This window comes from Lottia gigantea (genome assembly GCF_000327385.1).
Source record: "Lottia gigantea unplaced genomic scaffold LOTGIsca_25, whole genome shotgun sequence".
NCBI classification, from domain to species: Eukaryota; Metazoa; Mollusca; class Gastropoda; family Lottiidae; genus Lottia; species Lottia gigantea.
The window spans coordinates 3057752-3076598 of NW_008708752.1; the positions used below are offsets into that span (position 1 = coordinate 3057752).

Genomic DNA, 18847 nt, shown 5'->3' on the forward strand with positions numbered 1-18847 from the left:
CTTCAAATATACAGCTCAAAATATCTATAATAAAAACACTTCAAATATACAGCCCAACATATCTACAATAAAAACACTTCAAATATACAGCCCACAATATCTACAATAAAAACACTTCAAATATACAGCCCAACATATCTACAATAAAAACACTTCAAATATACAGCCCACAATATCTACAATAAAAACACTTCAAATATACAGCCCAACATATCTACAATATAATTAAAATTCTTCAAATATACAGCTAAAATATCTACAATAAAAACACTTCAAATATACAGCTCAAAATATCTATAATAAAAACACTTCAAATATACAGCCCAACATATCTACAATAAAAACACTTCAAATATACAGCCCACAATATCTACAATAAAAACACTTCAAATATACAGCCCACAATATCTACAATAAAAACACTTCAAATATACAGCCCAACATATCTACAATATAATTAAAATTCTTCAAATATACAGCTAAAATATCTACAATAAAAACACTTCAAATATACAGCCCACAATATCTACAATAAAAACACTTCAAATATACAGCCCACAATATCTACAATAAAAACACTTCAAATATACAGCCCAAAATATCTACAATAAAAACACTTCAAATATACAGCCCAACATATCTACAATATAATAACAATTCTACAAATATACAGCTCCAAATATCTACAATATAATTATAATTCTTCAAATATACAGCTAAAATATCTATAATAAAAACACTTCAAATATACAGCTCAAAATAACTACAATAAAAACACTTCAAATATACAGCCCAACATATCTACAATATAATTAAAATTCTTCAAATATACAGCTCAAATATCTACAATAAAAACACTTCAAATATACAGCCCAACATATCTATAATATAATTATAATTCTTCAAATATACAGCTAAAATATCTACAATAAAAACACTTCAAATATACAGCCCACAATATCTACAATAAAAACACTTCAAATATACAGCCCAACATATCTACAATATAATTATAATTCTTCAAATATACAGCCCACAATATCTACAATTAAAATACTTCAAATATACAGCCCACAATATCTACAATAAAAACACTTCAAATATACAGCCCACAATATCTACAATAAAAACACCTCAAATATACAGCCCACAATATCTACAATAAAAACACTTCAAATATACAGCCCACAATATCTACAATAAAAACACTTCAAATATACAGCCCACAATATCTACAATAAAAACACTTCAAATATACAGCCCACAATATCTACAATAAAAACACTTCAAATATACAGCCCACAATATCTACAATAAAAACACTTCAAATATACAGCCCACAATATCTACAATAAAAACACTTCAAATATACAGCTCAACATATCTATAATATAATTATAATTCTTCAAATATACAGCCCACAATATCTACAATATAATAACAATTCTTCAAATATACAGCTAAAATATCTACAATAAAAACATTTCAAATATACAGCTCAAAATAACTACAAAATAATAACAATTCTTCAAATATACAGCTCCAAATATCTACAATATAATAACAATTCTTCAAATATACAACTAAAAATATCAAAAATAATTGAAATATACAGTTTCAAAAATCTTCAAAATGATAACAATTTTTCAAATATAGCCTAAAATATCTACAAAATAATAAACAAGTTGTTGCCTATTAAAATATGCCCAATAAGATAACCAAATTTCAGCACATCAAGGGCTGTTGTCAATATTTGTCAATTTGTACCTAAAATCTAACAAAAATTCAGTGGTTGAAAGGTTGAAAATCCATTATCATCTGTCGAATCATACCCAAATTCAAACTTGTCCAAGATCTCATAGATATAAACCTACATATCAAATTTGATCAAAATCAAATAAAAACTGTGATCTCTATTGCGTTCACAAGCTAATTGTGGATGGACAGACAGGCGGGGTTACAGCAATACATGTCTATATTAGAATGTGGGATATAAAAATATTACATCATTATATTATATAATCATATATCATCATACAATATCATATTATATCATAATAATAAATGACTAACCTGGCCCATAATTAAAACTTTAGCTCTATGATTTGATGGTAAATATTCTGCTAGTAAGGCAAAACTGAAATTCAAAAATGTTAACATGAAAAATTTGCAGGATTCTCTATTCCATGGATAATAAGCATTGAAGATTCTCTGAATCTATAACCTAAGACAAAAACAACATTTTACAAGTACTGTGTATAACAATTAAGGTTCAAAAAGATCCTTTCTACCAGTTGGTCCTTGACCAAACCTCTGGACATTGTTCTGTCCTGCATTATATTATCCATATCCATTTACAGCTGTGATGAATCGAATACTGAGATAAGATAACCAACTTATTCAAGGTCACAAGGCTTTCACACACTGATTAAAATTAGAACCCACAACCACCATCTTTTCAATAACACCAAGCAAATGATGTCATGTAAAGTTTCCAGCACTCAAGCCAACATTGCTACAAGCCTCTTCTACTTAGAACTAAAATTAGCACTTATTCTGCTATAAGGATTATCTATAAACCAAGATAAAACTCAGTAAATATAATCATGTTTACCTTTGAGGTGACCCAGCCATCCCTCCACCAACCAACCCTCGTAATATTAATAACCAGGTGTAGTTTGGTGTAGCAGCTGTTAATAACCCAAAATAAGCAATCCAAAATACTATCATTAACAATGCCTGAAAATATATAATTATCTTAATCAACTGATTTTTTAATATAATCTATATTCACTTGATCAAATCTTTCAGCAATTTCTATTTTTACATGTGTATATGATTTTAGAATGTTAACTGTTTTTTTGTTCTGGCTGGTAACTCATTTTTTTCCCAATCAGTCATTTTTTGAGTACGATGTTTTAAGGGTGACATGACACTATTCTAGTCCTGCTGGTATACTGTTATAGTATATTGTCACAAATTTGTGGTAATAATTAATATAACTGGTATCTTTACTTTCTTTACAATCAAATATAGGCTTGCTGTCACACATCACATAAAAACAACAAATATAGCCAAAGATTATCAAAAAAATCTGAACCTGCTTGGTAAAAAAATACTATCAATTTATTGCAGTTCATCTCTGAACTAGTCTATGCTTATCTACATGTGCCACATGTCAAGTTTTACAAAATTTTACAAAGATATTTATCAGATTAGTTAAGGGAGAGAGAGGGATAAATTGAGGATAAAAATGTTGCAATTCTTAACAAGTTAAACTATTCATATCTATAAAGTAGTAGGAATATATTTCCTAACATAATTTAACCTTTTTTCTGCCATATCGATCCCCAATAAATCCCCATAATGGTGCCATTAACCCCATTCCAGTAAACACAATCTGGAAAGACATTTACAATAAAATTATGATAAAGTTGTAGTTGTTTTAAGAGAAAAGAAGAATTTATCAAATACATCTTCACAAAATCAAGCTTTTACAAACTGTGACTGAAATTGCGATTTGATTGGATTGTACACTAGCCAATACAGCCAATCATTTACACAGAGCTTCCGTAAAGATCACTTTTTGTAATGCTCCAGAAATTAAACCAGACTTTTTGACCTGATCCTTGTAATGATTATTTTCATATTAGTCATTGCCTGATTGTTTATTTGTAGAATAAAGGAAAAACATAATTTTATAGATGAATGCTTTGTAAAGTTCTTGAACTGAGTACTATTGGATTAATTTCATAATATTTAATGTAACATTCTACTTGTATGATTATATCTATCCTAATGTGGGTATTTGGAACATGGAAAAAATGGGAGAAACTTACAGTTGTGATAATGGCGACTTCATAATCTTTTAAACCCCAGACACATCTTACGACTGGTGACAAAACAGCTAGGAGTAACATCTCTAAGGCATCCGCTGCCTACAAAAAAAAATTTTTTTTGGTAAAGGTCAGTAGAAATATTTACATGACATTGTCCTGAGCATTTGAGCATTCTGCTCTTCATATTCTTGAAATAAATAAATGCAATTTTGTTCAAATCATAATGCATACATTAGGAATAAGAAAACAAATATGCTTCAAATTGAATACCGAAATTTCAATGGAATTATACCAGTAGTGTTAAATATGTAAATAGAGTTATTTACTGTAATAATGCCACAGACAACATACAGACGCATTTGAAACCATCCTAATCCTATAGCCTCTACTGCGTCTTCTACAGTATAAGTTTGGCCTTCTGCTTCATCATTATTCCCATTTTCATTCTCATCTGTATACTGCATATCAAACAGAATTTCTTCATCAGATTCAGTGTCAGACAGGAGATTCTTACAATATTTAACACTGTCAGAATAATCTGAAATACATTAACATTTAGTCAGACTAGAAATTATAATATTTAACACTGTCAGAATAATCTGAAATGTAATAACATTTAGTCAGACTAGAAATTATAATATTATAATCTGAAATATAATAACATTTAGTCAGACTAGAAATTATAATATTTAACACTGTCAGAATAATCTGAAATGTAATAACATTTAGTCAGACTAGAAATTATAATATTTAACACTGTCAGAATAATCTGAAATATAATAACATTTAGTCAGACTAGAAATTATAATATTTAACACTGTCAGAATAATCTGAAATATAATAACATTTAGTCAGACTAGAAATTATAATATTTAACACTGTCAGAATAATCTGAAATATAATAACATTTAGTCAGACTAGAAATTATAATATTTAACACTTTCAGAATAATCTGAAATATAATAACATTTAGTCAGACTAGAAATTATAATATTTAACACTGTCAGAATAATCTGAAATATAATAACATTTAGACAGACTGGTAATTACAATGTTTTACTGTCAGAATGATCTGAAATATAATAACATTTAGACAGACTGGTAATTACAATGTTTTACTGTCAGAATAATCTGAAATATAATAACATTTAGACAGACTGGTAATTACAATGTTTTACTGTCAGAATGATCTGAAATATAATAACATTTAGACAGACTGGTAATTACAATGTTTTACTGTCAGAATGATCTGAAATATAATAACATTTAGACAGACTGGTAATTACGATGTTTTACTGTCAGAATGATCTGAAATATGGAATAATCCCAAATATAATAACATTTAGTCAGACTACAATTATAACATTAAACACTACCTAATAACATTTAGTCAGACTAGAAATTACAATGTTTTACACCCTCAGAATAATATAATACAATGAAATATAATAAAATTTAGTCAGACCAGAAATAAAAATATTTAACACTGTCAAAATAATCTGAAATATATCAATATAAATACACTATCAGAATGATCTTAACATATACTGAACAGAAAAAGAAACGTCAAATTTTTGGTTTATTAGGATATATTAGTGCACGATCAAAATTGTTATTTTGCTTTGTAAATATGATTTTATGACTATATAACTGATAAAACTGTGTAATAGTTGTGAATTTTGTCAACTGTGAGCTTCTCAAACACACAGAATAATATCAAAACTGCTGTCACCTTGTCATTAAAAAATATGTAAGCATGATTTGCCTAGTATGTCTGATATCAATTCACCATGAAAGACCGTGTGAAAAAATTAGTTTATTATGTCACGCTGTAATACATGAAACAATTCATATAGTGCCAGCAATAATCAGCACTGAAAATGAACACAAATTTGTCAGATCTTTGTCTACCTTCATCTACAATATCGCTTAGGGTAGTCCGGTATCAAGGTGATTGAGAATAAACAATGACCAACAGCATTACAAACTGTTGATCATTGTAAAGGGGCCAATGCTGACCAGGCAATATTTTCCTCATTCCACACTGCATGGTCTCCATAATGGTCAAAGCCCAACTTGAATTGACTTAAACATCAGTATTCAGACAATTTTGAATCTGTTGTAATACATTGAGTACATTTTGATGTTTTTATACCAAATGAGGCAAAGCTTTTCACAGAAAAAAAGCATCAAATGTTTCCCTTGTTTTTTCACCACAAAAAAGTGCTTTTGTGGGTCAGTGCCATCTTGTTTTACCAAAATATATGTAAATATCCATGTCATATTGATATCATGAGCGAAATTTTTTTAAAAAGTGCATTTGGTTCCATAGGCGTACATGCTAAAGGCCTGATAGGGTTGCTGGTTTGCCCGAAATTTTCCAACGAATGTTACCTGCATTTTTTTTTTTTTCAGGTTGTTGCCCGACATTTTTTGGGTCGATGCTGAACCCTCCATCTCCTATGCCTATGTTTGTTTCAATGTTGGAACAATAATAAATAATCAATATAAGTTCATTTATTTCTGAACCATTGAATATATTATTAAATTCACACAGTGTAGTCTATTGTTTATATTTGTATTATAGTATTTTACATAAAGTCACATATTAATGAGAAAAACTGAATAGGCAGCGACAATCTGCTGGCCACACGGACAGTGACAAGAGCAAACGCCACAAGCCGCACATAATCATCTCTCGGGCCGTAGATTGCACAGGCCTGGTGTAAACAGCAGTATTTTAAATACAAATGGGCATATATTAGAAATTTGCCTTTACAAAAAGGAGTTCTCAGGCCAAATTTGAGCAAATGTGTTTATTTCAAATACAACAGTTTCAAAACTTTTAATTTAAAGCAAACTCAAACTTTACCCTTAGAGCTGCTTCAAACTGCTAATTCTGTTTTGTTACCTAGCCATTTCTTTAATATATCAACAATTCAAATATATTATAGTATGGTCAATATTATGTATCAATTTTTCCATAATTCAAACAAATTTCTAAATAAAAAGCACAATTCGTTCATAAATCAAAGATATCAAGTATGTACTTTGTAAATAATAATTATGCTATGAGCCATGTTGTTTTAATACAAGAAATGACTATGCCTACCTATATTATTACTAAGTAAATCAGAACTATATCTAACGAAATGCTATTATATATATATAATGTTCTTCTTACGACCAGCTGTGCTTCTATGTCAATAATGGTCCATACATTATTGAATAGAAACATCAATAACAACTGGTTGCATAGCGAGATACGCCCACAGCCCTGATAACTTTTCAGTATATAAAGGGCAGTAATCAATCTGCGTTAAATTGTTCATTTAAACAATCATTTCAAAATTTCATAAAATATTGATTTAAACTGTCACTACTATCATGTTCACATGCCACATTAAACATAATTGTGTATCAGATAATCAGATAAAAACTTATTTTCTATTGTGATAAAAAACAAATTTTGACGCGTTTTTTCCTAATTCACAGACAATAACTCAAAAAAACATTGTCAAATTCAAACTTGGCCAAGATCTCATTGTTATACATGTAAATAATCACACCAAAATTTCACTCTTAACACCAAATTTCAGATAAATCAGATAAAAACTATTTTCTACATAGTGTTCACAAATGAATTTTGACGCGTTTTTACTAAGTCAAGGGCAATAACTGTATCTCTATTATGTTCACAAGCCAAATTATGGACAAACAGACAGATGGACCGGGCGACGACAATATACGACTACATTTAAAACAATGAATCAGAAGTAGTGAAATTGCCCAATTTCATACAATATATGTAAAATTGTATTGTAAAAATGTATTATTTTTTATTTCTGTGCATTAAGTATATTTCATTTTATTGATATGACCACAAAGGCTACCAGATACAATCTTGATCTGATTTCTACAAAATTTAGCATATATTCTTTTCTACTCAAATTGACTGTCATGATTTTTTCCATGATATATTTGTGGTAAGTGTCTTTTAGACAAAATTGACTTTTGAATGTACAATAGATTATTCTCTAGATCAGATCCAATTTGGACAAAAATTAGTATGTATGTTTAAATAAATTTTGTTCAGCTTAAATTTGATATATGCAGTTTTTAATGCACATTTTAAGATATTGCCCTGGCCATTAATGTCTTAAATGGCTTTTAAAGGTATACTACCTTTGAGTCTTTCTTCATCAGTGGGATTACCTGGTGTCATAACTATACAAAAGAATCCCTTTATAATCCAATAAATCAATAAAACATTGTAATAATTCATTATAAACTAAGTAATTTTAAAATATGCTTAGAAATATAGAGATTCTATTCTTTAGTCATAGCACCTGGTAAGTCCAAATGATGAATATTTTATACTCTTATTGAACAAGTTTGAGACTTTAAATTTCATTTCCATTCTAAGAGTAGTATTCTTTTAATTGCAATAGAATGTAGAGAACCTTCTTCAGAGACCTACCAAGCTTGACATCAAATTAGACAAATAAATTCTATTGCCTGATAAGAAACATGATAAGATATAGCTGAACTTCAGAATCTACCATATGTATATAATAATATAAAATATTCTAGTGAAATGAAATTAAGATATATTGATTCTAATTCTTTTCATAAAGAATGCATTTCAGTCAAGATTGAAATCAATACAGTAATATTACTTCATAAAATGATTACCAAATTGTAATAAAAATTGCACCTGCATTGAATACTGTATTTTGATATAGAAGCCAGTGGTGTTTGTAAAATCATAATCATGTGTTTGTTTACATTACATTATCTAAATATGTCTTTATTTTCTGACAGTATTTTTGTCTCAAGAATTGGTCAATGTGGAAGATGATGCCGTTCAGACATAAGAAGGCAATATGAAAGATTGTAAAAGGAAACAATTTTTAATATGGGAGCTTTGCATGGTATTGGTGACCAACTATACATGATTCATTATGTACACAATGCTGATATGAATACAATTTATTGTGTTTTGTTTGTTGCAGCACATGCTGGGGGTGGGGCTAATATGTCAGTGATGATCTTTGCAGACAACTATAGGCACTCTTCTCTTGATACATTTACAAAACTTTGCTTTAAACGTTTTATACAATGGATAAGTACCGCCCACTTGTTTATACATCAAAAAGATCAAAGGAAATTGTCTACATCATGTTATAATTTGTTAATATTATTAATTCTCTTCATAAATAAATTTCAAATGAAAAATAAATTTCAAATGAAAAAGAAATTAATTCTGAATCAATTAAATAAAATTGTGTTACAAATATTAGCCTACAAATAAATTTCATTTCAAATTAATTATAAGATGTGAAATGAACTTCAGAATTACAAATTCTTGTGTTCCTAAGGAAGGCATAGTTTTAAAGACAAGTTCAGATAAAAAAAAATATTCCAAATAGGAGAAAAATGAAATAAATTAGCTTTAATTGCAATTGCAAAGTTTTCTTTTCATCTAGGATGGAATTAGGTAGCAAAATGAATGGATACCCTGTTCTCAATACTGTGAAATATGTTGGTATTACTCTCTACTAAAATTCATGTGGCAGAACTACTGCTGCATGCTGCCTGCGTACTGGTGTAACAAACCTTATAAAATGTAGAGTGAATGGCTATGGAATGAAGCTTGTCAAGCAGTGTAGTTTTACTAAGGCTCTGCATGTCAATTGTGGTCCAATTTTAAACCAGAGAAGCCAAAACTTTGCCTGCAAATTATTATTGCCATAAAAAATCAGAACACATCCAGAAAAATATAATGGCATGTAATGACCACAATTAACTCTTATATAGGCAAACAAGTATAATTGTACTTAGGGCAACTTGTTTGGGGTCGTAATTTGCTTGTTTCTAGGTTATTAGACTATAGAAACCAATGTTTTTCCAAAGAAATGCTTAGCTTTCCACTCGTATGAGAAATTGTCATGTGTGAATAGAGTAAACAGTAACCCTGATTTTAGTATTTTCTTTCAGACAATTCCACAGTAGTCTAGAACCCCATCCTGTATTTAACTTGAATCACAGCAAGTTATTTATTAAGATATGCTGAATGGTGAGCAATTAAACAGGTGCTGATATTTTATGTGATAAATGTGGCTTAATGTATTCTTCTATAGTAGACAATTTTCAACTGAACAAGATGTCAATAAAGCAGTATATATATTGTATATATTGTATAACAAACTTCTTGGTAGAGATTCTTAAATTCACACCCACAATCCTTACTGATTCAGAACTTCAAATTGGTATTAAAACACATATATTGCATTTTCAAAGATTTGAATCAATATGAATTTACCTGGAAATATTTCTAAATTATACATTTTACCTAAACTTTTTAAATAGTTTTGGTGTTAAAAAATTAACAGTCAGATTTTTCTAGTTAAAACTCAGTTACAGGACATGGATCATTGAATTCGTTCATCTGTCACCTCTGATTTTTTGTTCCCATTTTATTCACAATTATCTGTTTATAATTCTATGTATATTTATCTATATTTATTGTAATTCTATTTAATCGATATGTAGATATGTAATCTAACTTTGGGAGGAATAAAAGAGTATAAATAAATAAAAAAATAAGGTGGAGTTAACATAGGAAGTGCTTAGTTTTGAATATAAAAAACTAAGGTATGAAAAAAGGTAGAAAATGTAGCTACAGTCAGTCATTTCGAAGTTATATCAACAACTCTAGCCAAATAAGTTGACAATTAAAATGATGGAAATTCAAAAAGTGCCACACTTAATTTGTATGAATCTAAAAGTGCGGGCACACAAGCGGACTTGGTCAGAGACTGATTAGAGTCTTGTCTTGAGTTTCTACAACTGGCACGGGCACACAAGGAGACAAAAATCTCCAGTCAGTCGATTTCCACAATGTCGATAATCATGTGCAGAGCATGCAATTGATAAATCTTGTAGGTGACGCAATAATCTTGTCGTGGAAGCACGGGCACACATGAGCTTTTACTCAAGATTTGAGTCAGGGACAAACTTCTCAGACCAAGATCACTCATATGCCTGTACCTTTACAAGTCTGCACAGCTTCTGTTGTTTAGTAAGTTAATAGAGTACTCACCATTTTTGAGATATTTTCGACTGCGATCAGTTTTTAATGGAACAGCTGTATAAGAAAAAGTATTTCTGTCCAGCAGTGCTCGTGCAATTTTACTGGTCATCTTTTCTGATGAATATCTCTGTAGGCTTCTCAGCTTTAACTATGCATTATTCATACTTTTTACAACTGTAATTAATATTAAATCGATATATGTTAATAATATTCCCACATAATTAAATGAATGATCTACTTTACATGTCAGACAAAAAAAAATTAAGTTGACATTAAACATTGTTTAAACTAGAGGCAGCATGAAAAATTTTAATTATAGTTGAAACTATTTCTAAAATATGTGTGTAACCTCTATTTGATCAAACTGAATTTCTTTAAAAAGGGTTAATTAAAAACAGAGCATTAGCTTACTAATTGTAAATTAAGCAATTTGAGGTAGATTTGATGCTTTGCTTTATACTAGTAATGTCTTGGTTTTTTTTTAGTTGAAATATTCAGAATAAGAAAGAGACATATTTCTCTACAATATTTTGCTTAAATAAGTACCAGGTACAGTAGTTTTCTTGCACCTACCAAAAAGCATAATGAAGTAATGAACATTAAAACTAAAAATAGTTTATAGAATATTAAACGACTAGATACATTTGTTAAGGGAAATGAAGAACTTCATAACTTCAAGTCTAGATCCCTGTTTGTGTTCAGTACACATGTTCGATTATGGCGGCCTTTGTGTCAAATCGGAATCCCATGGTCGTTTGCTTAGGAGAAGCAAAATACATTTTAAGAACATGGACATTGTCCTTCTACATTTGGGCTCAAACGATCTATGTGACTCTGGTTTGGACTTTGGTGTATAGATATCAAAAAGAAGTTAGATCTTCTAAAAAAAAAACAGAACGCACCTTTAACCATGTTAAATATACCTATTATACCTATTAAATACTTAAATGGCAATAAACTTGTACTGACATACATATATCTGTAGATTTCAACACCTATTTCAATCATATTACAGTACCGGTACCTTATCAATTCTGATGTGACAAAAGTAATTTGCATTTTTAGTTTCTAATTAGTAATGAAAGGTGACAGAAAGCATATATCTATAGACTTTTATAAAAGAACACTGAGTGCAGAGCTGAAATCATATCTAAATCAACAGAAGTCTATTTCGTACAGAAACATTATGGCTTATTGTTTACAGACTCTCTGTAGAGCTCTGATTGACTGTATTTGATAGCATACAATCCAATCAAGCCACTGCATTTACAAACTTAGTAATACAAGAATAGTGGCCATTGCAGTCAAGGTATGAGACAAAGTAGAATAAAAAATATATATCAAATCAAAACTTCATTTTTTGAGAAGAGAATCAGTTACTTTTCCAAATCTATTTCATTCAATCAACATTTATAAAACAGTTGAGATCTTTGGAGCATGTTGATCAATGTTGTGATAAATTCATGACTCAAATCAACCCTAAAAATTATTGCTATGAAAATAGTTTGATCTTTGAATAACAGTAGAGTAATGATCAAGACCAATTCAATAAGAAAATTAACTATCTTGAACAGATCTTAAACTTATCTGACACAAAATTCTGACAATCAAAAAATGATGCACATGTCCCTTTAAAACATGCAGCCTCTGCATTTGACAATATTCATGGAAGAGTATATTGACAGTGCATGTGTACTATTTGTATTACCACAAAAGATGCTGAATATCTGATCAGAACTCTACATGTAGCAAAGAATTGCTGCATACTGCATCATGGTCAGAGTGTCAGACACAACAACTTCACCTAGTAATAAAAAAAAACATCAGAAACTTAGTGTTAAACATATGAAAATATATAATTACAGTTACCTGACTATAATTGCATATTGTTTCAATAACCTGACAGTCTTATGTTTTATATTAAAACCTACCAGGATATACTATTGACAAGCATTGACAATCACAAATTTAAGAGAGATTAATAATCATTTAAACAACAGGTGTTCCCTTTAATCAGATAACAGCCAGTCGTTCATGTTCTTTTTCTATTCAATTTATCAAAAATAGATCAGTAATCCTTGTCAATGGTCTGGTTGGCCATTTTTGGATAGTTGACTTTTTAACAGGGAAGAAGAGACGTTCTTAAAAAAAGCAACAAGTCTCAAGTCTCAGTACTTTATACAATTACAATCAGATAGGCCTTCTGTTCATGAATGGTGGTGATTCTACCATTTGCAGTAGATTTTGTCCGAGCTTCATATTTCAAGATGGAAACCATGAAACCATCCAGACATTTTCCCCATGTCCCATTTTAAACTTTCTAATGATGACTTATAGAACTCACATGAAAGTCTCAAAGGCAGATGCTGTGAGGCTGGTGACATATGTGAAACAATTGAGATACCGGTACTCAAATTTGCCAACACCAGAAACTTATTTTGATGTCCTTGGAATAAAATAAGATGTCTTCATGACTGTTTTGCCAAAATGGCATATTTTTTACAAGATGAGCTTGTTCACGCTGTCCTACACACAAACACAAAAATTAACATTTGCAAGGTTTTTAGAAAACATGTTCATATGCCAAGATTTTGTCAATTTTAGCTCTCCAGGTAAAATGTCCTCACAAATGACCCTACATTTATATTACACAACCAGATATGAATTTATTTTACTGTGTAACCATATGGTATCAATTTTCAGACAGTTTGGTGACTGACGTAGCCATTTTGAAGAAAAACAATAAACATCTTTTCAGTTTATAACATCGACTCACACAATTGAAATGACTCACATGAAACTGTTCCAAGCACCATTTCAATTAATCCTGTAGCGACCGTGGTCTGATTTACATTTTGTGTAGCAAATAAACACTGTACCTGTGTGGTTTAGATAATTGTCAACAATATTGTCATACTTAAGCTTATTAGATATAGTCGATGATTGAATTAACGGTGACACTGATGTCAGTGATGATAATATCTGACGGGACAGTTCAAAGTTGATGTCTGTCAATTTTGATTTTGACCTACAACGGTGATTAAACAAACTCAGATTTTAAAACAGAAAAATAATTTGTTAATCACCTGCAAGTTTGGTCCTTTTGGATGGCTTTGATACTTCACATTTAGAGCCTTCAGTTTCACAGTCTGTTTTCAGTTGCTTCTTCAAACTTTCACAACTTCAGTTTTGTGCTTAATGGGAGTTAACTCTTGTTTATAATTTTTGACTCGATTTTCAAGCCAACCGTTTAAAGGGAGGCAACTGCACTGACTTGGCTAAATAAATAAAATAAAGACAAGTGTGCAGTTTCCAATGTCATGAGTGCCATAGGTTTCCTGAGATGCGTCAATCCTGCTTCATTAGAGTTTTGGGCACTGTCTTGTTTTCCTCGACCTGCACCTAAACAAAATTTACTTACGATTAGCAAAGGTACAAATTATATTCTTGGCGATAATTTTAATGGTGTCTCAGTTTTGCCAACTTTAGTAACTCTTTAACTTTGATAAGTATTCCATGAAAATCGGATGTAAATGGCAACTAGATGCACTGACCTAGGAAGCTTTATTAAGAGCTTTATTAGTATTAGCTGGTAAGCCAGATGATAAATGGCAGTACTGTCTGTGTCTCTGACTAGATTAAGGCTATTAGAACTTACTTCAGCATTATTAGCAAATTACTTGTTTTTTTTTTCTTTTGCAGCCTTTTCAACTTCAAACATCAATCACAGTGATAGTCCAAATAAAGATTTTAAAGTCAACCCACAGTATATTAACAGAAACCCAAGGTAATTAATTGTTATGGAGTTATGGACTGTGACTTTTACTTTGATTCACAGTCAACAAGTACTCTGTAACGATTGTCTATAGCTCACAAGAGCAAATCAAATTGTTGATGGCCTGAGACAGGCAATCAAATAACTGATGGCCATCAGGAAATAAGTGTAGAACAATTTCAATTTCATTTCATTTCATTTATCACTGTAAGCTTTCACCGATTACAATTTAAACTAATGATTATGTACGGGTATTTTCTCCTTAAAAAGAAAGGTTCGCTATCGCTATCTGTTTGAACAATCGTACCTCAGTCTCAGGAACAGGAATTTTTTAAGCTAAGCTAATCAAAAATAGTGTTCACTGCTCAGAAATGGCTAACCTGTCCCTTTGAGTCTAAATTTTTTTAGCTAAGCTAATCAGAAATAGTGTTCACTGCTAAGAAATGGCGAACCTGTCCTTTTGAGTCTGTCAAGCCTAATGCCAAGATATATTGTGATACAACTTACAACCATATGTTGGGTTGGGAGGCCTATTGCCTTACTAGTGTCAATAAAATACAGTTGTAAAAAATTAATGAAAATCGTTGTTTGTAGATGTTTAGAACAAGCGGGAATTGCTCCTAAACCACTAGGATGGCAACTACAGAATCCCAGTAGAACTTATCATCACAAGTAAGATAAATGTTTTAAAGATGGAATGTTTTATCTCCTTTAACGTTTGCTTGATGTGTATTATTTTCTGTACAGGTAGTTTTTTTCTAAACAAAATGATTTTCTTTTCTACCACATAAACATTTATTTTGTTTGTTTGATTTTATGCACAGTTGATCAATTGAATGAAATAGAAAGCACATTGCTTATTAGTGAGGAAATAGTTGATGTCTAGACCAAGGGTTTTATTTTGAAGACTTGTAAAACTTTTGGTAAAATTAAATGTTGAAACCAAGGCACATATATGTGCATACATAGAGAATCAAACTCTTTTAAAGGGATTGTAAAGAGGTTTTCTAAATTTTTAATGCGTATCAGGGACACTCGGATTTTCAATCAGACTTATGTGGTTCCTGCAATTCCACTATTAAAACTAGGTATTTGATGCCGTCACTAGTTGCAAAGGATCTTGATATGTGATAGCATATTTTGTGATCAAACTCTTTTTTTTTTGTGGAGTCTCAGGAACCACAGACATCTGACTGAAAATTGGAGTGGTGCAATTGATGCCTTCAATGTCCCTGATACACATAAACAAGTTTTCAAACATCTCTCTTTAACTCTTTCTTGTATGTCATATTTTCTATATACTTTAAAAGGAAGATTTACGTAAATTTCAGGATAAAGTTTGATATCTCTGCGAGAAATATAATTGCTGAAATCATACATAATTCTGGCAAGGTAGTAGTCTCTGCATCTACTAAAGAAAAGGCTATCAAAGCACATTTACACAGGTTTGTAAGAGTGTAGAAATAAGTTTATTCATAAGTGTCCTTGAAATAAATTGCCAATTCTATACATCAATGAGATGATGATTTGTGAATTTTCCAAGAATTACTGGCAAAGTTAAGTATGGTTATACACAGGAGATACAATCTTTTATAGAATTTCATGGCTCAGACAATTTTCAAAAATTTAAAACTAAGTTGGTTCCTCAAAATATCTTAGAGTTTTGGTTTTTACTATATATCATCTTACTCTATCTAATTTCAGTTGTAATGATAAATCAGCAGCTCTGAATTTAGGACGAATATTAGCTCATCGTTGTTTACAGGCTGGTATAACACGAGTCAAATATCAATTTCAAATTGCTGATCGACAGTCAGAAAGAGTGAGTTTTAAATATTTCAACATCATAGCAATAGGCCTGAATTTTATAGTCATATCTAATTAGAATGAAATAGAGTTTCATTTCCTACTACTTGAATAATTTCTAACTGTTAAAGGATGTTGAAATGTGGATATTCTACAGTATTCAGGGCTTAACTAAAATTAGATTACAATTTCTTTTCGTTATTTTTTGGTATACTGTGTACATACATTTCAACCACAATCACACTGCATCATGCAGAATAGGTGCCTATGAATTGTGGGATAGCAGAACTCAAAGTAGAGCAATATGATCAATGAGACTATGAGACTGACTTGTAAAAGAGATTCTGATTGGTGGGAGAGTGGCACGTGAAATATATACTTTGTAGCATCACCGATACACTACCTTGGTATAAATTTTGTTAGATTACAATGGAGACCAAAAAATAATAATAAAATGAAATTGTAATCTTATTTGAAAATATTTCCATGACTGAAAGTTTTGGCTTGCATTACTTGCTATGGGAAAACTAGGTTTTTTTAATTTGAAGGCACTCCATATATGGTGGGATATATAACAATTTGCAAAAGTGAAAATTTGAGGCCAGATGCTTGGTTTTATTATTTGACTGTCTTTTACATAAATTATATTTTCACAATTACACTTTTGTTTAAACTATTGATCTATGTTAAGCATCATTGGAATTACTTGAAATTATTTAAAAATAGGCATTTGAAATTTACGTATATTCATTGTAGATGGAAGTGTTCCTATCAGCTTTAAGAAGTAATAAACTGATAATAAGTGAGAAAAACACCTTCAAACCTCACTATATACCTGGAATAGACTATGAAAGACCCAATAGATATGGTGAAAAGAAAGAATGGAAAGATGATTATCAAATATAATCTATAATAATCTGAAATTGTAGCATTAGATTGTCATATATATACATAAATAAAAACGATTCACACTATTTTATGGTATTTCATTTTTTCAAAAATTATCAACAGTTGGAAATTGAAAAAGAGTAGACTAATGCCGCTGTCGTGGCAAATTTCCTACATTTCACACTGCATGGTGTTGCAGATAGGAAATTGAAATGGTCAAAATTGATAATGAGCTATTTGTAAATCTTCTCAATATATTCAGTTAATTACAGAATTCATCTCAACTGTAAAGTAATCAAATCCCAATAACTTTGTGGTAATTGATAGTGAGTTTTGTTTAAAATATTTCAATAGATTTAGTTGATTACAGAATGCAACTCAGTAATCAAATCCCAATAACTTTGTGGTAATTGATAGTGAGTTTTGTTTAAAATATCTCAATAGATGTAGTTGATTACAGAATACAACTCAGTAATCAAATCCCAATAACTTTGTGGAAATTGATAGTGAGTTTTGTTTAAAATATCTCAATAAATTTAGTTGATTACAGAATACAACTCAGTAATCAAATCCCAATAACTTTGTGGTAATTGATAGTGAATTTTGTTTAAAATATCTCAATAGATTTAGTTGATTGCAGAATATAACTCAGTAATCAAATCCCAATAACATTGTGGTAGTTGATAGTGAGTCTTGTTTATAACATCTCAATAGATGTAGTTGATTACCGAATACAACACAGTAATCAAATCCCAATAACATTGTGGTAGTTGATAGTGAGTCTTGTTTATAACATCTCAATAGATGTAGTTGATTACCGAATACAACACAGTAATCAAATCCTAATAACTTTGTGGTAGTTGATAGTGAGTTTTGTTTATAACATCTCAATAGATGTAGTTGATTTCCGAATATAACTCAGTAATCAAAATCCAATAACTTTGTGGTAATTGATAGTGAGTTTTGTTTATACCATCTCAATAGATGTAGTTGATTACCGAATATAACTCAGTAATCAAAATCCAATAACTTTGTGGTAATTGATAGTGAGTTTTGTTTATACCATCTCAATAGATGTAGTTGATTACCGAATATAACTAAGTAATCAAAATCCAATAACTTTGTGGTAATTGATAGTGAGTTTTGTTTATAACATCTCAATAGATGTAGTTGATTACCGAATATAACTCAGTAATCAAAATCCAATAACTTTGTGGTAGTTGATAGTGAGTTTTGTTTATAACATCTCAATAGATGTAGTTGATTACCGAATACAACACAGTAATCAAATCCTAATAACTTTGTGGTAGTTGATAGTGAGTTTTGTTTATAACATCTCAATAGATGTAGTTGATTACAGAATATAACTCAGTAATCAAAATCCAATAACTTCGTGAAGATTCCAAATAGTGTCTTTAGCCAACTTTTATTCGATTTTATATT

General features: G+C 30.2%; 2 protein-coding genes across 2 annotated transcripts in view; one reads left to right on the plus strand and one right to left on the minus strand.

Annotated features, from left to right (window-relative positions):
• The window catches only part of LOTGIDRAFT_160688 (hypothetical protein), a gene marked incomplete at both ends in the record, with an annotated part of 14830 nt that extends 3786 nt beyond the window's left edge, over positions 1 to 11044 (minus strand). The window contains 6 exons of the mRNA XM_009055777.1: positions 2074 to 2137; positions 2615 to 2739; positions 3329 to 3400; positions 3840 to 3938; positions 4166 to 4377; positions 10945 to 11044. Of these exons, the coding sequence (XP_009054025.1) occupies positions 2074 to 2137; positions 2615 to 2739; positions 3329 to 3400; positions 3840 to 3938; positions 4166 to 4377; positions 10945 to 11044 (672 nt within the window). The remainder of the gene's footprint in view (positions 1 to 2073; positions 2138 to 2614; positions 2740 to 3328; positions 3401 to 3839; positions 3939 to 4165; positions 4378 to 10944) is intronic.
• Positions 11045 to 14657: 3613 nt separating this feature from the next.
• On the plus strand, positions 14658 to 17383 carry LOTGIDRAFT_76938 (hypothetical protein; the record flags this gene model as incomplete). Its single annotated transcript, XM_009055537.1, has 5 exons — positions 14658 to 14722; positions 15305 to 15382; positions 16042 to 16155; positions 16415 to 16532; positions 17273 to 17383. Coding segments are annotated over 5 exons (486 nt in total), but the record flags the coding sequence as incomplete, so codon positions are not given.
• Positions 17384 to 18847: the final 1464 nt, after the last annotated feature.